The 25,003-nt window shown below is 48.9% G+C and overlaps 1 protein-coding gene and 1 long non-coding RNA gene across 2 annotated transcripts in view; both read right to left on the bottom strand.

Moving 5' to 3' along the window:
* Positions 1–25,003, bottom strand: part of LOC309642169 — a 998,009-nt gene that overhangs the window by 614,049 nt on the left and 358,957 nt on the right. The window lies entirely within an intron of this gene.
* Positions 1–25,003, bottom strand: part of TCERG1L (transcription elongation regulator 1 like) — a 203,670-nt gene that overhangs the window by 17,524 nt on the left and 161,143 nt on the right. The window contains exons 8-9 of the mRNA XM_082423207.1: positions 23,146–23,215; positions 3,093–3,228 (exon numbers count right to left, since the gene is read on the bottom strand). Of these exons, the coding sequence (XP_082279333.1) occupies positions 3,093–3,228; positions 23,146–23,215 (206 nt within the window). The remainder of the gene's footprint in view (positions 1–3,092; positions 3,229–23,145; positions 23,216–25,003) is intronic.

The following is a 25,003-nucleotide window of genomic DNA, read 5'->3' as shown; positions in this document are numbered from 1 at the left end:
CTGGAAATCTGATGGGCTTAGCTATCAACCCCTCTTGAGCACGAGTAACTCATAAAATCTGCTGGCACACTTTATAAAGTCCAGAAGTCATAAACGCTGGCTTTGCTTTACGACATCAGCAGTGCATTCAGGTTGGCCTTTTCTCTTCATGAGCAGCATACGGGCTTCTTCTGAAACCCTTGTAAGATAGGGGTCTAGGCTTCACCCCAGTCTCTCTCCAGAGAAAACCCAGAGCACTGGAGTTGGTGCCTCCCATTCCCAGGGTGTTTTTGCTGAGGCTCATGCATGAGTACCTAAGAATCAAAGGTTGAATGGAATCACCCACCTCAACGAGACAAGAACACACTGAAAATCTCCTTAGTAAAACTGCTCAACTGAGGCCACTGGGATACATTCAGAGACTCATATCCTTGGGAAGGAGAGGGCAGAGTCTCCGGCAGCCCTGATCTCCCACGTGGGTTAGTCTGATGTTGTGCTGGTAAGATGCGCCTGGTTGGTTTCCAAGACAAAGAGGTGGAAAACTTGGACATTGATGAGATGAACGCTGCATCTATTTCTCAAATGCTCACAATGCCATCACGTCTCACGGAGGACGGGCCATGTCTCCCAGTTAACTCCACTGGGACAGACTGGCTGGGTCCATTCAGATACTCGGAATTATGACCATTTCTGCACTGTCCTTGCAATCAGAAGAGGTGTGGCAGCACAGCTCAGGAGTATCCCTCCCAGTGGGTTTGCAGCAGAGAATCTTATTCTCAGTGGCTCTGAGGGGAGAGGATCTGCTTTATCACATTCACGTGAGCGATGCCATAAGCCCTGTCGTGCAGATGCCTTGGGGCCACACGAGTGGCAGAGAAGGAAACAGAAACAGCAGCTGCTCCAGGAGATAAACCCCCTTATCCAGGCTCATGGGCCCACTCTGGGATCAGTGCTGGGCTGGCCCGGGGCATGTGCAGCAAGACCAGAGCTCGGACACAAAGGGAGTCCTGGGAAATCATTGAGCGCCTCCTGGGAGCCAGGCCCTGGGAACCCAACGGCGCGTTGGAGAGTCCCGCGTCTCCAGGAGCTGCGAGCCAGCACGGTGACTTGGCGATGTGGAAGGGACACAGAGCGGCCATGTGGCATCACGTGTCAGCTGGGGAGCCAGGGAGGCGAGGGAGGGAGGGCCTCCCAGGGAAGGGACCCCGTGCCAAGAGTGGAAGGTCGGTGAGGGGGTTATGAGACAGCTGAGGGAGGCCACCAGGGATGGTGACCGGTGGTAACACTGGGTACAAGCCTCCAGGACCAGGAGGACACTGACAGCCACGGAATAAGCAACCCCGTCGAGTGGCAGTGACGACATCTAAATGGAGTCAAAGCCCTGTTGGCAGAACCCTCCCGGGTGGCTGGAGAAGGGAACGCGGGCACCGGACCCATTTCTCCGCTGTAGGAACAGAGGGGCTGGACGGCCAGAGCTCGGAGCTCCAGCCTGTGTTCCTGGCCTCCTCTCCTTAGCCAGGCAGTGACACTGGCTTTGTCTGCCTGTCTTTGCTGTTGCAGTGGGAAGGCTGAGAACGGGGCGAGGGCCGAGGAATGGGCGAAGGGAGAGGTCGGCCGGAGCCCTTTCCCAACTGCCACGCGGAATCTTCGGTGGGTCGGGCAGGGAGCCCACACCACACACACAAACACACACACACAAGCATGTACACTCACAGGCACACACACACACATACACACACACACAGACACACCTCTCACAAGAGAGTCAGTTGTTTCAAGGCTATTTCATCCTGCAGGATTTGTTTAATCAAATCATCTCTATGTCTTGGTAAAAAAAAAAGGAAAGTTGCATGGGGAGGGAGTCTTTTTTTAAAAATAAAATTTTAGCCTAGTAAATATAGTTTTTAAAATTATGTCTTTTTACAAAAACACGTCCTCCCTCTACACCAGGGACCACTCCAGTGTGCGTGTGCGTTCACGGCCTTCCCATCTTGCACTTCTGGGTTACTCGGCATATATGTGAATATAGGCTTAATCCATTGCATTGCAGTTTTAAGCTCACAAGCCTACTTTTCCTTCCAGGTCCTTGCGCCAAGGGCTGTATTTTATTTTTGAGTGAGTCTCTAGATAGATAGAGCAATGCATGCATTAAAATTCATGGTGCAGAGGAAAAGCGGTCTCCCACGGAAGGTGCCTGAGATAATCTCCTTCTTACGCCTAATTCTTAAGCGCTGGCACCGTTTAAGTTTCCCTGTAGCCCCAGGGCCTCACCCTGCCCAGGTGCCAGCGCTGCTCAGACCCCCTGCTCTGGGGGAGAGGAGGTCTCCCTAGGCTGCCCCCCACCTCAGTTCCCAGCTGCACCTGCTCTGGGAGAGGCCGTGCAGGAAGCAGCCTTGGGTGGGTGCTGACTGCAGAGGGAATTTGCTTTTGAATTCCCAAGGCCATTTACAGTGTTCATTATAATTATCATTACACACCGATTCCTATTACTGCCTTCTGCGTTCGGTCTCATTTTATGAAGAAATCTAACTGGGCTAAACTATTGTATCGGGCTCATTTTATACCCAAAAGCCAAAACAGGAAATAAAAGTCATTGGAAGGAGATTCAATTATAAACAGTTTTTTCCTCCTCAATTCAAAATGAGATTCAGAAGTCAACTACAGTTAAGACATCCCAGGTGTACGAAAACCGTTGGGTTGATCCAGAGGTGTACGAGTCCCTCCCCAAGTGAAGAGGAGGGCTCGTCCCTCTGGGGGTGTGGACCCCGGAAGCCAGCAGGGCTCCAGCAGGAAGGCCATCAACACAGACCAATCATTTCTCCACATGGCCCCGGGGACCGTCCCTTCCAGGTGACCCACACCTGTTCACCTCTCAGCCGCTTCCTTGGACAGGTGGCGACAGCTACCCCGCGATGCATCACACCCTTCAAACCTCCTTTCCCTTTTAGGACAAGAAGCAGGATTCATTTCCCTTTGCTTTGGCCTCACATCACGTGGCCCCTGAGTGTCAGGCAGCGTGACTGCGGGCTCGGTGAGGAAGGGGAGGGGTCTTGGGCTGGGGGACAGTAGCTCCGCCACCCCCACTGAGGAGCGCTATCATGTGGCATCCTTACCCCTCTCTCCAGGAGCATGTCTCGGAAGTGGGTCACCCGCTCCTCCAGGGGCAGAAGAATCTGGGGCGGCGGCGTCTTGGCACCCGTGTCTTTTCTCTCTGCCTCCTCGGGCCCGGGACTCACATGGCCTTCCGTCCTTCAGGGCACAAGACACAGAGAGTCAAATGTGACCTTGGAGACCCAACTGCTTCTCACTGCAAGCTTTCAAAACCCTCTGGGTAACCCTGTAAGGGGCAAAGATTCTTTGGACACATGGCAAAGCTTGGAACAGTCAGCCCAGAAAAGCAGAGATTTTGCTCTTGGGATGTAAACAGCATTGCTGCCTTTGGGGCGGAAAGTTGAGACTGAAGCCCTAACAGGATGGACACCCTCGGGAGGGAAGGCGACGGTGGGAGCCCGAGGGCCGAGGGCACCCCGCTGGGCCACCAGGAAGGAGGCTGTGAGTCCCTCACCGTTTCACCGCCAGAGACCGGTCGTCACCCGAGGGAACGGAGCGAGCCTGTCACTTGAACCAAGCGGTGGAGATTCAACCTGGTTCCGCTTTTGTTTTTAGATACTGTTTCATTTCGGATAAATGCATGGAAGACATTTACGGGGAGACTGTTCTATCAACACTCAGGGGACAGAAAACATTGTCCCGACGTCTAACCTGCAAGGGAGATTTCAGTGACAGCGGGGAGACGGGATGCCACCTGGGCGATCTGCACAGGGACGGGGACAGCTGGGCAGCGTGAGCCCAGAGACGGTCCGTCCCCCTCCACAGGGGTGGCCGCAGCCACGGCCCGGACACAAGGGGCAGGGAGGAGGAGGGCCCAGCGTGGGCCCAGGGCAGGGGCCAGGCAGGGCAGCTGGGAGGAAGGAGAGAGCCTGCTTTTACGAAGCACCAGCTCGGCAACTTGCATCATTTTATTTAACTGGCCATTTGATAGATCTCTTTATGGTTCTACACCTTCTTCTGAAAGCATCTGGAAACCTCCTTCTAAAGCACCTTGACGTTTGCTGCTGGAAGAAATCATCTGGCCAGATGCAGACGCGGTTACCCCCACTCCTGTCCCTCCTGCTCCCCAGCCTGGGAGTGGGGTCTGCCCAGCCCCACCCCCGGTCTCCTCCCAGGCAGCCTGTTCTCAGCCATGATGCACAGACCGGACCTCGACCGCCTAGAGAGCAGCCCTGCTTAGACACCCAGACCCCTCTGCGGGGCCTCCTCCCGGCCTAGCCCTGCGCCCCCAGGACCAGGGCCCTCGGGCAGTGACTTCAACAGGCTGGTGCAAACCTGATCCTGAGGCCACCTTTCTGACATGCGCTCAGGTCAAGTGAGGATGTCAAACCTAAAAAGCAGCCCTCTGGGAAGCACCGGGACTTAGTGTCTCCTGCATCCGGGACAGCGTCCTAAGTGCTTGGAGGTCCAGAACAGCAGGGCACACACACTTCAAAAGCCTGGCACTTCCCTCCCTCTTTGCAAAACCAACCGCAACCCGGGAATTGCAGGGTTGAAGGCGCTCACGCCACGCACATCCGGGTTTTCTGATGTAGGTCAAGATCAGGGCTCTGGCCCGGGTGCTTTGTTCCTGGGGGACTTTGGCAGTGACTGGAGACATCTGTGGTTGTCACCACTGGGAAGGTGCTCCGGCACATAGGAACAGAGGCCAGTGACGCACAGGAAGATCTGGGCACATCTGCACTCCCGCGTTTCGGGAGAAGGAGACGGACCGTTCAGGTCATACAGTCACTTTAACGGCTCAACCAGGGCAGCCCCACCTCCTGACGCCCACCAAATCTGCAGCTTTTCCACCTCTGTCCAGGGTGCTGTGAAAATATGCAGGTTACCAATTTGGGGACATGATGAGAACGTGGTATACCATGTGCCACGTCTAACAAGGGTTTTCACGCATCAGGGTTATAACGTGGATTAATCAAACCTCATACAAAATGTGCAAAGAAAAAAACCTGCTCGCTCAGCCCAGTAGGGAATCTTATTTATAGACCAACTAACTATTGCAGGAGAACTTACATTCTTCGTTTCTCGTGCAATTATGCGGAATTTTGAAAAAAGAAAATTACCAGTGGATTTGCCATTGAATCACACTCCAAAGGGTATAATTAGGATTTCTTTGTAATACATTTTCATTAGTTAAAAATAGAAGCGTGGAAACAAGCCTCACATTGTTGTAACTTGAAATAAGATTAATAGGAACGTTGTGAGTGTGGCAATGATCACGGATTACAGCTTATTCCACAAAATATTGTGTTCAGAACCACTGGGCACCTTCCAGACTGCAAAGCTATTGGTTCAATTAGAATTAATCAAAAGCAAATGAAAACTTGCTAAATATATTTTCAATATCCTTATGGCTGAAAAATTTTGGTACAAAAAGTAAATTCTGGGAGGAGCTTCAAGATGGCGGAAGAGTAAGACGTGGAGATCACCTTCCTTCCCACAGATACATTAGAAATACATCTACACGTGGAACTGTTCCTACAGAACACCCATTGAACGCTGGCAGAAGACATCAGACCTCCCCAAAGGCAAGAAACTCCCCACGTACCTGGGGAGGGCAAAAGAAAACAGAAAAAACAGAGACAAAAGAATAGGGATGGGCCCTGCACCAGTGGGAGGGAGCCATGAAGGAGGAAAAGTTTCCACACACTAGGAGCCCCTTCGCGGGCGGAGACTGCGGGTGGCGGAGGGGGGAGCTTCGGAGCCACAGAGGAGAGCGCAGCCACAGGGGTGCGGAGGGCAAAGCGGAGAGACTCCCGCACAGAGGCTCGGCGCCGAGCAGCACTCACCAGCCCGAGAGGCTTGTCTGCTCCCCCGCTGGGGCGGGCAGGGCTGGGAGCTGAGGCTCGGGCTTCGGTTGGATCGCAGGGAGAGGACTGGGGTTGGCGGCGTGAACACAGCCTGAAGGGGTTAGCGCACCACGGCTAGCCGGGAGGGAGTCCGGGAAAAGGTCTGCAGCTGCCGAAGAGGCAAGAGAATTTTTCTTGCCTCTTTGTTTCCTGGTGCGCGAGGAGAGGGGATTAAGAGCGCCGCATAAACGAGCCCCAGAGACGGGCGTGAGCCGCGGCCATCAGCGCGGACCCCAGAGACGGGCGTGAGCCGTGGTTATCAGCGTGGACCCCAGAGACGGGCACAAGATGCTGGGGCTGCTGCTGCCGCCACCAAGAAGCCTGTGTGCGAGCACAGGTCACTCTCCACACGCCCCTCCTGGGAGCCGGTGCAGCCTGCCACAGCCAGGCTCCCATGATCCAGGGACAACTTCCCCGGGAGAACGCACGGCGCGCCTCACGCTGGTGCAATGTCACGACGCCTCTGACTCGCCCCGCCTCCTCCGTACCGCTCCTTCCCCCCGCCTGAGTGAGCCAGAGCCCCCGAAGCAGCTGCTCCTTTAACCCCGTCCTGTCTGGGCGGGGAACAGACGCCCTCAGGTGACCTACACGCAGAGGCGGGGCCAAATCCAAAGCTGAACCCCGGGAGCTGTGCGAACAAAGAAGAGAAAGGGAAATCTCTCCCAGCAGCCTCAGGAGCAGCGGAGTAAATCTCCACAATCAACTTGATGTGCCTGCATCTGTGGAATACCTGAATAGACAATGAATCATCCCAAATTCAGGAGGTGGACTTTGGGAGCAATGACATATATATATTTTTCCCTTTTTCTCTTTTTGTGAGTGTGTATGTGTATGCTTCTGTCTGTGATTTTGTATGTATAGCTTTGCTTTTACCATTTGTCCTAGGGTTCTGTCTGTCCATTTATTTTTTCCTTTTTTTTAGTGTAGTTTTTAGCGCTTGTTATCATTGGTGGATTTCTTTTTTGGTATAGTTGCTCTCTTCTTTCTTTCTTTCTTTCTTTTAATTACTTTTTAATTTTCTGTTAATAATTATTTTTTATTTTACAAAATTTATTTCATTTTATTTTATCTTTTTCTTTCTTTCTTTTTTTCTCCCTTTTATTCTGAGCCGTGTGGACGAAAGGCTCTTGGTGCTCCAGCCACGTGTCAGGGCTGTGCCTCTGAGGTGGGAGAGCCAAGTTCGGAACATTGTTCCACCAGAGACCTCCCAGCTCCATGTAATATCGAACTGCAAAAATCTCCCAGAGATCTCCATCTCAACGCCAAGACCCAGCTCCACTCAACGACCAGCAAGCTACAGTGCTGGACATCCTATGCCAAACAACAAGCAAGACAGGAACACAACCCCACCCATTAGCAGAGAGGCTGCCTAAAATCATACTAAGTTCACAGACACCACAAAACACACCACCGGACGTGGTCCTGCCCACCAGAAAGACAAGATCCAGCCTCATCCACCAGAACACAGGCACTAGTCCCCTCCACCAGGAAGCCTACACAACCCACTGAACCAACCTCAGCCACTGCGGACAGACACCTAAAACAACGGGAACTACGAACCTGCAGCCTGCAAAAAGGAGACCCCAAACACAGTACGTCAAGCAAAATGAGAAGACAGACAAACACACAGCAGATGAAGGAGCAAGGTAAAAACCCACCAGACCTAACAAATGAAGAGGAAATAGGCAGTCTACCTGAAAAAGAATTCAGAATAATGATAGTAAAGATGATCCAAAATCTTGGGAATAGAATGGAGAAAATACAAGAAATGTTTGATGAGGACATAGAAGAACTAAAGAGCAAACAAACAATGATGAACACAATAAATGAAATTAAAAATGCTCTAGAAGGAATCAATGGCAGAATAACTGAGGCAGAAGAATGGATAAGTGATCTGGAAGATAAAATAGTGGAAATAACTACTGCAGAGCAGAATAAAGAAAAAAGAATGAAAAGAATTGAGGACAGTCTCAGAGACCTCTGGGACAACATTCAATGCACCAACATTGGAATTATAGGGGTCCCAGAAGAAGAAGAGAAAAAGAAAGGGACTGAGAAAATATTTGAAGAGATTATAGTTGAAAACTTCCCTAATATGGGAAAGGAAATAGTTAATCAAGTCCAGGAAGCACAGAGAGTGCCATACAGGATAAATCCAAGGAGAAACATGCCAAGACACATATTAATCAAACTATCAAAAATTAAATACAAAGAAAAAATATTAAAAGCAGTAAGGGAAAAACAGCAAATAACATACAAGGGAATCCCCATAAGGTTAACAGCTGATCTTTCAGCAGAAACTCTGCAAGCCAGAAGGGAGTGGCAGGACATATTTAAAGTGATGAAAGGGAAAAACCTACAACCAAGATTACCCTACCCAGCAAGGATCTCATTCAGATTTGATGGAGAAATTAAAACCTTTACAGACAAGCAAAAGCTAAGAGAATTCAGCACCACCAAACCAGCTTTACAACAAATGCTAAAGGAACTTCTCTAGGCAGGAAACACAAGAGAAGGAAAAGACCTACAGTAACAAACCCAAAACAATTAAGAAAATGGTAATAGGAACATACATATCGATAAGCAGATTAAATGTAAATGGATTAAATGCTCCAACCAAAAGACATAGACTGGCTGAATGGATACAAAAAAAAGACCCCTATATATATGCTGTCTACAAGAGACCCACTTCAGACCTAGGGACACAGACAGACTGAAAGTGAGGGGATGGAAAAAGATATTCCATGCAAATGGAAATCAAAAGAAAGCTGGAGTAGCAATTCTCATATCTGACAAAATAGACTTTAAAACAAAGACTATATTGGGCTTCCCTGGTGGCGCAGTGGTTGAGAGTCTGCCTGCTAATGCAGGGGACACGGGTTCGAGCCCTGGTCTGGGAAGATCCCACATGCCGTGGAACAACTAGGCCCGTGAGCCACAACTACTGAGCCTGCACGTCTGGAGCCTGTGCTCCGCAACAGGAGAGGCCACGATGGTGAGAGGCCCACGCACCGCGATGAAGAGTGGCCCCCGCTCGCCGCAACTAGAGAAAGCCCTCGCACAGAAACGAAGAACCAACATAGCAATCGATCAATCAATCAATAAATCTTTAAAAAAAAAAAAAACAAAGACTATTACAAGAGACAAAGAAGGACACTACATAATGATCAAGGGATCAATCCAAGAAGAAGATGTAACAATTGTAAATATTTATGCACCCAACATAGGAGTACCTCAATACATAAGGCAAATACTAACAGCCATAAAAGGGGAAATCGACAGTAACACAATCATAGTGGGGGACTTTAACACCCCACTTTCACCAATGGACAGATCATCCAAAATGAAAATAAATAAGGAAACACAAGCTTTAAATGATGCATTAAACAAGATGGACTTAATCGATATTCAGAGGACATTCCATCCAAAAACAACAGAATACACTTTATTCTCAAGTGCTCATGGAACATTCTCCAGGATAGATCATATTTTGGGTCACAAATCAAGCCTTGGTAAATTTAAGAAAATTGAAATTGTATCAAGTATCTTTTCTGACCACAACGCTATGAGACTACATATCAATTACAGGAAAAAACCTGTAAAAAATACAAACACATGGAGGCTAAACAATACACTACTAAATAACCAAGAGATCACAGAAGAAATCAAAGAGGAAATCAAAAAATACCAAGAAACAAATGACAATGAAAACACGACAACCCAAAACCTATGGGATGCAGCAAAAGCAGTTCTAAGAGGGAAGTTTATAGCAATACAATCTTACCTTAAGAAACAAGAAACATCTCAAATAAACAACCTAACCTTACACATAAAGCAATTAGAGAAAGAAGAACAAAAAAAGCCCCAAAGTTAGCATAAGGAAAGAAATCATAAAGATCAGATCAGAAATAAATGAAAAAGAATTGAAGGAAACAATAGCAAAGATCAATAAAACTAAAAGCTGGTTCTTTGAGAAGATAAACAAAATTGATAAACCATTAACCAGACTCATCAAGAAAAAAAGGGAGAAGACACAAATCAATAGAATTAGAAATGAAAAAGGAGAAGTAACAACTGACACTGCAGAAATACAAAGGATCATGAGCGATTACTACAAGCAACTATATGCCAATAAAATGGACAACCTGGAAGAAATGGACAAATTCTTAGAAATGCACAACCTTCCGAGACTGAACCAGGAAGAAATAGAAAGTATGAACAGACCAATCACAAGCACTGAAATTGAAACTGTGGTTAAAAATCTTCCAACAAACAAAAGCCCAAGACCAGATGGCTTCACAGGTGAATTCTATCAAACATTTAGAGAAGAGCTAACACCTATCCTTCTCAAACTCTTCCAAAATATAGCAGAGGGAGGAACACTCCCAAACTCATTCTACAAGGCCACCATCACCCTGATACCAAAACCAGACAAAGATGTCACAAAGAAAGAAAGCTACAGGCCAATATCACTGATGAACATAGATGCAAAAATCCTCAACAAAATACTAGCAAACAGAATCCAACAGCACATTAAAAGGATCATACACCATGATCAAGTGGGGTTCATCCCAGGAATGCAAGGATTCTTCAATATACGCAAATCAATCAATGTGATAAACCATATTAACAAATTGAAGGAGAAAAACCATATGATCATCTCAATAGATGCACAGAAATCTTTTGACAAAATTGAATGCCCATTTATGATAAAAACCCTCCAGAAAGTAGGCACAGAGGGAACTTACTTCAACATAATAAAGGCCATATATGACAAACCCACAGCCAACATCGTCCTCAATGGTGAAAAACTGAAACCATTTCCAGTAAGGTCAAGAACAAGACAAGGTTGCCCACTCTCACCACTATTATTCAACATAGTTTTGGAAGTTTAAGCCACAGCAATCAGAGAAGAAAAAGGAATAAAAGGAATCCAAATTGGAAAAGAAGAAGTAAAGCTGTGACTGTTTGCAGATGACATGATACTATACATAGAGAATCCTAAAGAAGCTCCCAGAAAACAACTAGAGCTAATCAATGAATTTGGTAAAGTAGCATGATACAAAAGAAATGCACAGAAATCTCTTGCATTCCTATACATTAATGATGAAAAATCTGAAAGTGAAATTAAGGAAACACTCCCATTTACCATTGCAACAAAAAGAATTAAAATACCTAGGAATAAACCTACCTAAGGAGGCAAAAGACCTGTATGCAGAAAATTATAAGACACTGATGAAAGAAATTAAAGATGATACAAATAGATGGAGAGCTATACCATGTTCTTGGATTGGAAGAATCAACATTGTGAAAATGACTATACTACCCAAAGCAATCTACAGATGAATTGCAATCCCTATCAAACTACCACTGGCATTTTTCACAGAACCAGAACAAAAAATTTCACAATTTGTATGGTAACACAAAAGACCCCGAATGGCCAAAGAAATCTTGAGAAAGAAAAACGGAGCTGGAGGAATCAGGCTCCCTGACTTCAGACTCTACTACAAAGCTACAGTAATCAAGACAATATGGTACTGGCACAAAAACAGAAATATAGATGAATGGAACAGGATAGAAAGCCCAGAGATAAACCCATGCACCTATGGTCACCTTATCTTTGATAAAGGAGGCAAGAATATATAATGGAGAAAAGACAACCTCTTCAATAAGTGGTGCTGGGAAAACTGGACAGCTACATGTAAAAAAATGAAATCAGAACACTCCCTAACACCATACACAAAAATAGACTCAAAATGGATTAAAGACCTAAATGTAAGGCCAAACACTATCAAACTCATTAAACACATGAGTTGTTTATTTCAGGAATTTTCCACTTAATATTTTTGGACTTCGTTTGACCACAGATTAGCTGAAACTGCAGAAAGCAAACTCTCAGGTAAGGGGGGACAACTGTATACACGTGTGTCATCATCTCATCACCCAGATGGGCGGGAGCTCAGAGTACAGAGCAGAATGCATCAGGTCCAAACGTCAACTGGGGCAAATTGCACACCTTCAAGTCCTCATGTGGGGCATCAACAGTGCCCACCTTGTAAGGTCGTTGTGAGAATTCAATGAAGTAATCCAGGTCACTCCCTCAGGGCAACCCCTCACTCAGCGGGTGCCTCCCTCCCTCCCTTCCTCCCTCCCTCCTTCTTTCCCTCTCTTCTTCCCGTTCTTCCTTCCTTCCCTCTCTCCTTCTTCCTTCTGTCCTTCCCTCCTTCCTTTCCTCCTAACACTATACTTTGAGAGACTTTGAAGAAACAGAAGGCTTTTGATTTGACCATGGGCTGAATGCAGAACTTGAGATGCGAAGAGAAATAAATGCCAACTCAGGCTGAGATGGGCGACTGCAGCCCTGGTGATTCCATCTTGTGTAAAGACAAGGCTGACATCTGAGCAGCACCTGGTTCTGGAGAAAAAACCAAGTGTGGCTGGTGGGGTTGAAGACACTTCCCACGTGGGGATGTCTTGCTGCAAAACCTGGGGCAAATGATGGGAGCGCTCTGGACCTTTTTTTTTTTTGGTAAAACAGATAGTTTGGACAGGATGATCTTTACACGTCTCCAAGCACTGCAGTTCTGTGATGCAAATGTGATCCTGTTCTTTAGTCCTGTTGAAATATTTAAACATCTTGATTCTGCCATCAATTTATTAGCTCTGTCTCCCAATTTTGCAGTTCCTATAAATGTGGTAAGCGAGCCTCCTGCCTTTGTCCAATCCATGCTTTCCTGCTGGTGATGAGCGGGGGCAGGGCGGCCACTGCGCCAAGAGGTCTGGGCGGTCCTGGTTTGCCTCTGGCACAGTCTGTGTCTGCTCCTGCCATGGCCACCATCTGGGGTCCCTGCTGGTGGCCGGCCCATGGTGGCCTCCGAGGCTGTGCAGTCCCGGGTAAGGAGGGCCACTGAGTGACTTGGGTTTTGTGCCAACCCACACTCCCTCCCTCCCTGCCCCGGGTCTCCAGAGACAGGTGCAAGCTACCTGCCGGAGGTGGCCGCGGGCCCCCACCGGCCCTTGACCCGGCTCTCGCAGGTGTCATGTGGCCCTGTCTTTAGAGTTTGTTGGCTAAAGCTGAGAGGACTCCCCAGCAGTTAGAGGTCCTCAGGCACGTCACTGGAGCCCGTGTGGTCACCTCATCTGGGGACTCACGCTGCTGGCCTCAGAGCGCCAACACTGTCCCCCAACAGGTGACAAGTCACACCGGCCGGCATCCGGTTCCCACTGCCTCTGTTGCCCCGGTTTCTAGTTGCACCTGCAAGGTCACCGCATGCTCAGCCCTGAGGATGGGCCAGGGTGCCCTCAGGCTGAGGATTTGGGGTGCGTCTCACAGAGGCTACTTCATCGCTTACATCACAACAGCAAATAAGCCAAAACCGACCTCCTGCCTCTACTTGCTGCTTCCAGCGTTGTTTTTGGGGACATTGGAGGAAACGTAAGAGCCCAGTCACGTCCATCATAGGACACAGGACTCTAAGACGTTCTAGTCCTAATAAGATTTAAGACAAAACAAACCTCATGATGCAAAATAAAGCAAAGGCAGACGGATGCTTTTCTATCTATCCAAGTCCTCACACAAAAGCAGATGGAGTTGTTAGACTAAGAGAACAAGAAGCCTGCAGACAGGGGGTCTCCCTGGTGGCGCAGTGGTTGAGAATCCGCCTGCCAATGCAGGGGACACGGGTTCGAGCCCTGGTCTGGGAAGATCCCACATGCCGCGGAGCAACTAGGCCCGTGAGCCACAACTACTGAGCCTGCGCGTCGGGAGCCTGTGCTCCGCAACAAGAGAGGCCACGATAGTGAGAGGCCCGCGCACCGCGATGAAGAGTGGCCCCCGCTCGCCGCAACTAGAGAAAAGCCCTCGCACAGAAACGAAGACCCAACACAGCCCAAAATAAATTAAAAAAAAAAAAAACAAAAAAAACCAAATAGAAGCCTGCAGACAATGTCCTCCTAAACTAAGGGGTGAGGCATCCCAAGAGCTCACACCGTGAGCGGGCGAAGCCAGACCATGGCACCAACGGACTCAGGGCGTTGGCGGCTGCCCAGGGAAGCAGAGGGGTGGCAGAGGCCTGTGCCAGGGCCCTGAGCCGCATGAGCCTTTGATGTCCCCAGATGGAGGGGAAGCCACTGGCCTGTGGCTGCTAACGGGGGGGCACTGAAGCTGGAGGGGACTTCCGAGCTCCAAACTGCGAAGGGGCCAAGGTGACCCACGGGGGTTAGACAAGAATAAAACCAGGGATAAACACAGAGAAACTGACATGGGCATAATCTAAACTAGAAAAGACACCAGGAAAGGGGAGAGGAGACCCTGGGAAAAGTGAGGGAGCACATGGGACAGACCCCCAAACACAGGGCACGTTCACACAGTATGACAACAAGAGAGGAGGGGCCCCAGGGCCCAGACACCAGCAAGGCCATCCCAGGTCACCCTCTTTCTGTCACCATTCCAATGAACCTGGAACCACAGCGATGGGTACCATCTCACCCCACACCAAGTCAGCAAGAGAACAATGAGAATAACACAGAGTAAACACCCGCAAGGCAGAAGAGGCAGGAAGACAGCACGAGACTCTGATGAAATTTTAACTGACTCTGAAAATGAGCTAAAGTTTTCAAAGAAAATGGTGGATGCTAGAAAATAGCAGCACATATCAGACAGACAAATTCAGGGGAAAAAAAGGATATTGGACCAAAGAAAGATTTGAAAAGACATCTCAGAGATCCAAGAAATTAGAAATAAAAAAGGAAAAAAAAACACTTTAGAAATGAAGAATAAACCAGAAGGTGCACAAACTTGAGTAGAATAAATGCCACACAGGTAATGCCTTAAGACTAACAGAAGGTGAGGAGAGGAAAATCAAAAAACAACAAGAAAATACATGAGAAGGATGCAAAACAAAGTGACACAGCAGAAGGGCAAAGAAGAACCAAACAGTATACTTGGAGTTGCCAATGTGGAAACTCAAAGCAATGAAATAGAACAAATACTAAAATGTAATTCAAAAAAATACCTTTATATAGAAAAGATGCACACCTACACTTTGAAAAGGTACATATCATACCTGGGACAATTACCCAAGAATCACCAAGGTAGAGACATACTGTGTCATTTAAAGGCTAAAATTAAAAACAAAGATGGATTGAAACACATCAACTATGTGTAAATCTAGGGATTCATAATAAATTTGTCATCATTGGAGGTTGCTGCTAGAGAGCTGACACAATATTTTGAAAATCAGTTTTAAAGGGAAGGAATCAAGCATTTACCTTGCTTTTTCTATTTGAACTATACCTCAGTGGAACCAAATGGTTTATGAGGGTATGTTTTTCTTTATAAAAGTAGTTAAGTAATAAATGCAAATGAAATAATATCATTAAAATATCAGCATGAAAAAGTCCTTCTAGAAATAAAGGATCTGGGCAAGTCACCTGCTCACATCACAAAAGACAGACTACCAGACATCACATGCCTCTCGATAGAAGGAACTTAACACTAACATGAAGAATTCTTCCCCAGACAGTAATCAAACTTGAACTGACACAGCCTCCTGATCTGACTACAGAGTTACAGAACTTACTAGGGCCAGGAGAACCAGTTAAAGCACACCACGGAGATTCAGTGCTACCAGTGGGTCAAGGTCCAGACTATGGGAAACTCCACAGTTCAGAAGAAATTCTGATTTCTTTAAACACAAATGAAAAAAAAAAAAAAAAAAGCTGGGGCAGAAGGAAGGAAACTTACAGACCAAAATAGATTTAGGAGAGAGCCACAGAGGGCTATGTACAAACTTAATTTAGATCTTGATTTGAAAAATAAAATTGTAAAATAAAATAAAACAGTCAAGGAAATTTGAACAATGTCTGGGAGGCTATTTGATAATAGAAAGGAATTATTATTTGTTGTTTTTTTTTAGGTGTGACTATGGTTGCATTAAAAAAAATCCTTATTGTTTGGTTATGTGCTCAGATATATTTACAAATGAAATTTATATGATAGCTGGGGTTTGTTTCAAAATAATCTGAGTTGAGGGGGCAGAAGAACTAAAGATGAACATTGGCCTTGAGATAGTTGCTGAAGCTGGGAAATGTGTACCTGGGGGTTAAATATCCTGTTCCATTTTTTATATCGAAACTTTTCATATTAAAAAGTTAAAAGGGACTTCTCTGGTGGTCCGCTGCAGAGGGCCTGGGTTTGATCCCTGGTCGGGGAACTAAGAGCCCATGAGCCATGCAGCACGGCCAAAAAAAAAAAAAAAAAGTTAAAAACGGGCAAATCAACTCTGACCTCTTCATTGGGCGTATTGAGCCATTTTCACTGTGTTGGGCCTTTTCCAGCACCATGTCTGACAGTGGAATAAACTCATAGCCGCTCTCTGTCTCCCCTCCCATCATATTAAGATCTCTTTGCCTTACCAGAAGTCATCTCAGCTGGGCCTTTTGAATTTGCCTGAGCTGCCTCTTCCCCCGGCGCTCATTCCTCTGTGGCCTCTCCCTGTGCTGACAGCAAATCTCTCACCCTCCTCCATCCTCTTCAGGACCAGCCTCCGTCCCCATCACTGGGGCAGCAAACGTCAAGCTGAGCACGCTTTCTGGCAGAAGGCGTCGCAAGATTGAACAGAGTTAAACCATTAATTACCACAAACAGAGGCCAAATACGTGGAGATACGACGAAAGACTCTCAGATGACTGCACAGTTATACCTCCAAGGGGCTGTACAGAATGGGCCAAAATTCTTGATAACCAGTCTTGGGAAGAGGATGGTGGGTCGATGTGAGATGTACTCCCCGCCTGGCGGTGTTTCTCTGTGTCCCTGCGATGAGGTGCAACAAACCTCTGGCAAACCATAATCACAAAATAAATAAGGATTAACTCGATGACACGGAAGGATTGCTGAAGACAGACCCGCCATCTGCAAGGAGGCACGTCTCCTCCAATGCCCTCTTCCTAGAGTCCTATGCTCCCTTGAGAAATCTGTCAAAATCCTACTTAAGACTCAACTGACATGTCACCTCCCCGATTGCCTGATGTCCCCATGGCCTTGTCGAAGTCCCCGAACTGCTTTATCACGGATACAGCACTGGCCGGGATGCAATAGCTCCGGTGTTGATGGGAATCTCAGAGACCTGACCCCTGGGCCGTCCCTGCCCAGGGCAGGAACTCAAATCAAACAGCAGCTACTGCTCCAAACATGCAGAGACCCAGGCTTGTCCACCCAGAGACCCTAAGGAGAAGCCGGGGGCCCAGGGAGGCATGGGAATCAGGCAGTGTGCCCGGCCCCGGTGCAGGGGCGGCAGAAGGTCCCCGTGCCCAGGGGGAGGGGCTACAGCTCAGCCATGTTTTCATGAGAGCACCAGATTGTCAGTTCAAAAAGAAAGGGCCAGAAAGGAGTAGTGACATGGTGGGACATGGGGCAGGAGACAGAGATATTTCTGCAACTACGAGCTGGCAGCAGGGTGCTTCCAGCCGAGGAGACAGTGCGATTCCCGGGGTACCGCATAGCAGTACTCTCGCCGGGAAGAGCACATCTCACTGTGATCACCTGACACGGCATTAAGACACTCTTTCTCCTGGGCTAGAGCATCTAGGGGCATGGAACGGCACCTAACTGACCTGTGTCCCCTGGTCCCCCGCCCCCCTCCACACACAAGGTGGGTGGCAATAGACCTGTGTTCAATTCTTGTCCTAGAGAGAGGACGTGGTAGATGGGGGAGGGGCAGGAGTAGTTATAATCTGGGAATGCGGTCGTTTATTTTTTCCTCCATCTGCTTTGCCTGTCTTCCCGGGGCCATGACCTTCCAGGGAAGGGCCAAGCCTCCTTCTTCTGCAATCAGTTGGCAGGTGATGTAAGCCTCACACTGTTCCTGAAAGTCTCCATCCCACCAGGGAGAAGGGGGCCTTGGGAAGCTCCCAGATGTGTCCCGTCAGGACCAGATTGGGAAACTGGCATACAATACACTGCATACAGCAGGCACTTAGCATCTGATAAATTACTGGTCAGATCCTCAGGGCTGGAGATGAAACAAGGTCTCCTGTCTTTCCATCTGGGAGTGGTTTGGTGCCACTCCATGGGCAGGGGAAAGACCTGCCTGTGGGTGGGCGCCATGCTGGATTAGATGGTCATCAGGGGCTGGGAAGGCCCCCAGGTCCCCAGCAAATGCTGGACATTTGGGCATGCTCTCAACTGCTGAATGAAGCCTCAAAGAAGAAGATTCTACAACAGGCCCCTCCCTCACGCAAGGGAGGACAGACCTATGATGGATTCATCTCAGAGGCTACGTGCCTGCGGCCAGCAAGCAAGGGCCCCAGGAATGCCCGGCCAGGTCTCCTTCCTATTGGTATGTGAGGATACGTGATACGTGGTAACAGCTGAAGGCCAAGTGCTACTGAACAACAGGGCCAAAGGCAGTGAAAGGCAGGCTGACTTGTCTGAAAAAGAACCAGTGAAGACGCTGTAAGGTCAGGGGCTCTAGAACCGATTCTAGGTTGGCCTCCTAGTGGTCAGATTTCAGATTTATCTCCATGTGGGTGAAAAGTTTCACGGAAACTGGAAAGAGAACTTGGCCTATTCACCCAAACTCTAGGAAACAACACCTGCCATAGTACACGAGGGTGTGATGCACGGGTCTCAGGATTAATGCTGATATCTGGTCTCCCTTCTCAGAAATTCATGTTTTATAATCCTTTTTTGCAGAGAAAATAAATGCCAGGTAATATTTATGCTTCAGTCTGAAAGGACAAATTAAAATCCCATGACAAATGACTGTGCACACAGTCTTCTCATGGGCAGGTATTAATGAGGCGTCCATCCCAGGTAGGATGCCCTAATGACACAGGGCACAGACTCCGTACGGTTTACAAAACTGCAGGTTTCTATAGAAACTAAAATCATGAACTATGTACAGAGACTAACTTACAAGGCAAGTGGATGGTAATAATTCATTTTCCATGCATGTCCAAGGCCACAAAGAGACGCACACTGCCCCATCTTATGAAGAAATCCAGACTCCGGCACTGGCATTGGAGTGTAGATCATTCTCTTGTTATCTTGGGACACATCAAAGATGTAATTTTATAGCAATCTTAACTTGGATTCACATACTTTCTAGCATTACCTTAGAGCATTTCAGCGGAGCCATGCTCTTACTTTCTCAACAGCTAATTTTTCTGGGATTCTGGAAGTCATGTATATGGAAGTGAAAGAGTTGGTCTCACGGTGCATGTGAGGGCAGGGCCCAGCACGCTGGCCCCTCCTTGCTGCCCACACTCACTGACCATCCTTTGCCTTTGCACCTCGGGTGGCGGCAGCAGCTGTCTGACTGTGAACAGAGTGTTTCCTTTCCTCTCTCACAGTTGACTCTCTCTAGGTGTGGGCTTGATCTGGGGACAGGCTCAGGGGTGGCGGCTACAAAACCTCCAGACACTGGATTGTTTGGTCTTGTCCTGTCTTTTGGATGGTGGTGTTCTTTGTTTGTCCTAGACAGATGCCCCCTGCCCCAGGCGGCCCCCAGGTGGGATGCAGAATTGCAGGTGGATGGATCACAGTCTCACAGCTCTGTGAGGGCACCTCGGTGTCACGGATGGGCATGGGGGCTGGGGACTACCTCCTCAGGCTGCCCCCAAATCCTTAAAGATGAAGCCTGGTCCAGGGGACATGCTTTCAGTGTGACGTGGTCACCTTGGTTTGTCAAGAGGAGAGTAATGGAGGGCATATTTGGGGAAAGCAGAAAAATGCCACAAGGGCACTTCTTGCTAATTCCATGCTCTTGTGTCTCCAGCCATGGCTGTATATGACTCCATGGAAGCAGCTACTGTAGAAGGTCAACTTTACCACTTACATTCAAGGCCATCAACGGGACTTCCCCAAAGTTTACGAGCTACCACAATAAACAATGTTCCAAGCCAAGAGATTTCTTTCGGTCACTTACCGTAAAAGGCTTCTGTACCAAATGGCCTAGAAACATAAGTACATTTCCAAAGCCGTGGGGCCGATGATATTTAAAAACTCAAAAAAGTAACTGCACCCTGTCACGCTACAGAAAACCACTAGTTTAGCAGGAATCCACTGGCTCAGCAACTGGCAAAACCTGGCACCTCGTGAAGGGGCTGGAAGCCGTACGTGCCACTGACAGTTTCTTTACTAACGGGTTTTGTAAAGAGTGACGATTTCACTCTGGCTTTTAAACCAAATATACTTTTGCTGAATCCTTCAAATAATTCAACTCAACGATTTGAAATAAATTCTAAATTCTTTAAGTAGACAGCACATTTGAAAAGCAGGTCTGAACTATAAACAACCTACACATCAGAAACCAGCCGAACCCCTGGGCACTGCACACAAAGGGGAGATGCAAACGATCAGTTTTCCGGTCCCAGGGAAGACGCACTATCGTGCATCACAAACACATTCCATTAAACAGCAAATAACAAGCCATCTGCAATAGCGCTTACCAGGTAGCTGAAAATATTTGGGTAATTTGAAAGCTTGTCATTGTGACATATTTCTCTTCCCAGGGAACTTTAGGAAAAGTTATCATTTGGACCTGAATCATATGCACAACTGATTTAATCCCATCTGTGTAAGAATGTTCAAAATGTATATGAACTGGGCCAGGGTGTGAAAAAGATGCAGGGAGCAGAGAGCAGCGTCCAAAATGTGCCTCGTAGTTTAGAGGCCAGGATATGGCCGCTGAAGAGTCATAATTTGCAGAAGCACTTAAGTGCTTTTTGATGTGAAAAATTACACTATGTATACGAAAGGGAAGGTCAAAATGGACTGATTTGGGCAGGTTCTCTGGAGCCTGGCCTCTTACTAGTTATGCAGCGTCTGCTAAATACAAGTGCCCAGAAGCAGCTGGAAGCTTGAGGAGTCCTTGGGCTTACTGACAACCACCTTCCCCAAAAGGACAAAAATGCCAAGATGATGCTGGGGTCCATGCACCCGAGTGAAGAGCTCTGAGCAAGGGGCACGCAGGCCCAGGCTGGGAGGAAGCTTTGGAAAAAGCCACACGAGGGTGAAGCTTCCCCTAGACTGGGCGCAGTTTGCAAAGCGGCTCAGAAGTGAATGACCAGGACTCATGGAACGTTCCAGACCCTGAGTGCAGCCCCCCAACTTCCGCTGAAACCTTTTCCTCCTGGATCTCAGTGGCAGAACAGAGTGACCCAGGGACCGAGGCCTGAACCATGGCTGGAGCCAGGTGCCTGGGCACCTGAGGGCCGAGGGGGCTTGGAATCATATGATGGCCAAAAGCTTCATGCAAACACCCGTGTTGGTTTCAAAGTCAGTGCTGAGTCATGGAAGAAGTCTTGCAGATGATGAAAGCCGAGACTAATGCTTTGACATTATTTAAATGCCAAGTGTTCAGAGTTTGGGGCCAGTCCCACGGGAAAACGAATAAAACTGGGTGATATAGGCAGACATCCCCACTCCTTGGGAGCTAGCTGAGACCTCCCTCCTGCACGAGTTCAAAATGCATCCAGTAATGGCTAGATTGCTGTTTCTCTTGTGCCTCAGGAAGCTCATCTTGTTTTTAAAATTATATACATTTATCCAAAGATCACAGAGACTGGCTTAGCTGACAACCAGGGTGTGAACACAACAATAAAGAGATGACGCTTGATTTCCTTTCCTGGAGCCCTTGGTCCCCAATGAAGACACTTGGTGTCCATCCTCTGTGGCCCAGGCAAGTGTCCTTTGACCCCAAAAGTGACTGTCTAAGCAGAGGATATGGGGGAGCAGGAAAACAGAGGCCTGTGCAACTGGGTGGGAGGTGCCTTGCTCCAGCGCCGCAGGGAGCCCCCGGTCCCGCCAAACTGCTGCCCCTGGTCTCCTTCACCCGTGGAAGGAGAACCCACCCTCCACCCAGACTGCCTTCCTGTCTTGGGAAGGACACTGCTTACCCTTCCCTGCATTGTTACCAGAAAGTTCCGTGGGGTCTGCTTGGTACCAGTTAAAATGACAATATACCTGGGCCCTGGTCAGCAAAATAGTTTTGTGAGGGGTGCACAGTGGAAAAAGGCCAAAGGTGTTGAAATAAAAGGAATAACGTACCCACTTAGGACTAATTCTGTAGGCTTGTGTCTCCACAGGCACCCTGACCCTTGGCTGCCAGCCCTGCCTCCACTTCCTCTCTCTCTTCCTCTCCCACCGTCTTTCACCAGGAAGCCACAGGGCAAGGATGGAAGAGGTGAGAACGGGCACAGGTTCTGAGTCAAGATTGCATTTTCCTTCATCACTGCGAACATTTGTTACTGCAAAAGTACTTCTTCTAAGGCACATTTTTTTAAAGAGAAAATACGCACAGTGCAAACATCCTGACAGCTGCTCAGGGATTCCTGCCGCAGGCCTGGGGTGACCCATGATGGGGGCTGGTAAATGGGCACCCGGTACAGGACTGAATACCCTTCTAGGCTGGGATGAGGGCCATTCCCGCCGGGACATCGGAACCACGTTGGCTCAGGAAGCGGCCTCGTGGATCCTTTTTAGATTCGCCTTCATCCTTCCCTGCCTCGTGCCTCCCACCTCCCCCTTCTGGGAACTTGGACACACAGACCCCTAATTTTACCCCTTTACGCAGAACTCAGTAGGAAAGGGACCACAGACCGGGCCTTCCAGGAGGGCCAAAGCGGGAACAACCGTTCCCCGCCCCCCGCTTGAAAGGAAGGGCGGATTTCCCTCCTTCCTGTGCTGTGGCCACAACCAAATCATAACAAGCAAACTTGGATGGAGAACTTATTCTCCTGGTGCCACAGGAAGTCACACGGGCAACATCTCACTAGGGCGTCACCCACTTTGCAGATGAGAAGTCTGATGTGGGAGTGAAATTACTTTGCCCAAAGTCACTAAGCGAGCAAGACACAGAGCTGGACCTCCAACCCAGGGCTGCCAGACGCACAACCACCCCCCCCCCCACCCAGCGCACAGCACCACCTTCACCTCGGTGCTCTCTCCACTCCTCAGGGCCCCAAAAGCAAGGCTAGGGGTGAACGTGGCCCCGGGGAGGCCAGGGGAGGGGAGACGACATCCAGTGTAGACCCGGGGCACCCAGAGCTGGTTCTGCTAAGACAGACCTGGGACCTCCCGCCCTCTGTTTAGGGGTTGGATCCATTCTTGGCTCAGTCCATAGAGTCAAAGCGATCCCTTTTCTTTCTCCACCACCTAATCATCCCTCGAAGAAAGGGCACAGGAAAGGGCGTGGCCACCTACCGATTCCTCTTGGTTTTCACGTGTGGGTCTTCCCTGCCATCTTCGGAACGTGATCCATCGCCGGGCTTGGCTGAAAGAAAGCCAAGTTTGCCTGTTAGCACGGAGCCTGTGGCTTTGACAAGCCGTCGGGAAGCACCACTTTCAAGCAGACTCATCTTGAAATTAAGAAAACAGACTTCCCTTAAAGAGGGACCTCAATCCTGTAACTACGCTCTCAGGGTGCACTCCTTTCATATTTCAGCAGGAGAGAAATCTGATGCGCTTTGGTGCAGAGAAGTCATCTCTAGCTGCTGGCCGTGTAGAGGCTGCTGGACCTTCCAGAAGGGCTGGAGGAGGAAGGGGCGTCCACCTGACCCCACCCCTCACAGGACTTAGGCCCTGGACCAGCCCTGCTAGCCACGCTGCCTTCACCTCCTTGTGCTTGAACCACAGATCCGGACTCCCCGCTTTGTCTCCTGCAATGAACAACCCAATTTCTCCTGCATGCGGTGTGCCCACCACTGCTGTCTACATGTCTGCTTTCTAAAAGCCAAATTGATTTTGAAGTCGGGTCCCCTACTCACATCCTGAAGAGGTTGGCCCTATAAATGTTTGATGAGCTTTCGGAATGAAAAAGTAAAAAGGTGCTTTGGTGTTTCATATCTGCCTCCAAAAGGAAAGAGGAAAAATGAGTATAAAGATGGTTCTAGAGCATCACTGTTTCGGTGTTGACAGGTTGAATGATGTCCAAACACTCCCTGGCATCACAACTGCCTCCTTGCCTGCTTTTTATTCTGTGTCTGTCACCCCCAAGAAACCACTTTCTCATAACCACGTCCTGTGCGGGCACAGGTGCAGGGTTCTGGGCTCTGCAGTGCGCGTCCCATGTCCTCACCCGCTGCCCCCGTCCCCCAGGACTGCTTGAACCCACGTCCTTCCTGAGGAGGCTCTGTAATGAGCTCATAACGAATGTGAAGCTTATGGGAAAAGATATGAATTTCCACGACTGCGAAGCCCTCCACACCTTTTCTTTTTATAAAACCTGACAATTCTCCATATGCGCTGTTTGAAATCCCAGTAATGCCTCCTGCTCCAGCTCCAACCCCCATCTACTCTCAGGCTTGCTTTCAGTAAACAGTGTGGGGCTGCAGCGAGCTGAGAAGGGGGGGTTCTGGAGGCGCCCAGCCAACTTGGTTCTGGTGGCCTCTTCCCACCGATGGCCTGTCCACAGCGGGTCCTGCCCAGTACAGCATTGTGGGACCAGTGAGCGCTCCCTCGGCAAGAGCCCAAGCCCAGGTGGGCCCTTCAGGGCTCTCCAGTGGGGCCCTCCCCACCTTGGCTCCAGTGACACGTGGGGCTGGAAGATGGGGCGTCCCGTGCACCCTAGGGTTTTGAGCAGCACCCCTGGCCTCTGACCCCCAGATGCCCGGCGCCCCTCCCAGGACTGACAAGCACAGATGTCTCCAGTAATTGCCAAATGTCCCCCAAGGGACAGAGCCTCACCCCACCCCCTGCCCCTGATGAGAACCAGTGGTCTAGAGAGAGACCTTTGCGGTGACCGAGCTGACGGGGTGGGGACGGGCTTTCTTCTTCACTCCCATGCTCTCTCCCCACGCGCCCATACATGGTTCCGACAGTCAATCCCCTCTCTGCTGTGACCCCAGAAGGCACACTTACCTACCCTGCTCCTGCCCGGCTCTCCACCTCCGTGCCCCACGGGCCCCTCATCTCAGCACATTCAACCTAGATCTACCCTCGCTCCCACTCTCCCGTCTCAGCCTCCAGATCCACCAACACCCCTCCACGTAGGAGCTGGGACTCTCCCTTACGATGCCCCTCCTGGCCCCCACTGGCTCTGGCTGGGTTTTGAAGAAGGAGT

The sequence above is a fragment of the Balaenoptera physalus genome (genome assembly GCF_965194825.1).
Source record: "Balaenoptera physalus genome assembly, chromosome: 14".
Classification (NCBI taxonomy): Eukaryota; Metazoa; Chordata; class Mammalia; order Artiodactyla; family Balaenopteridae; genus Balaenoptera; species Balaenoptera physalus.
The sequence above is the reverse complement of the archived record's forward strand: the minus strand, read 5'-3'. Positions and strand labels throughout refer to the sequence as shown.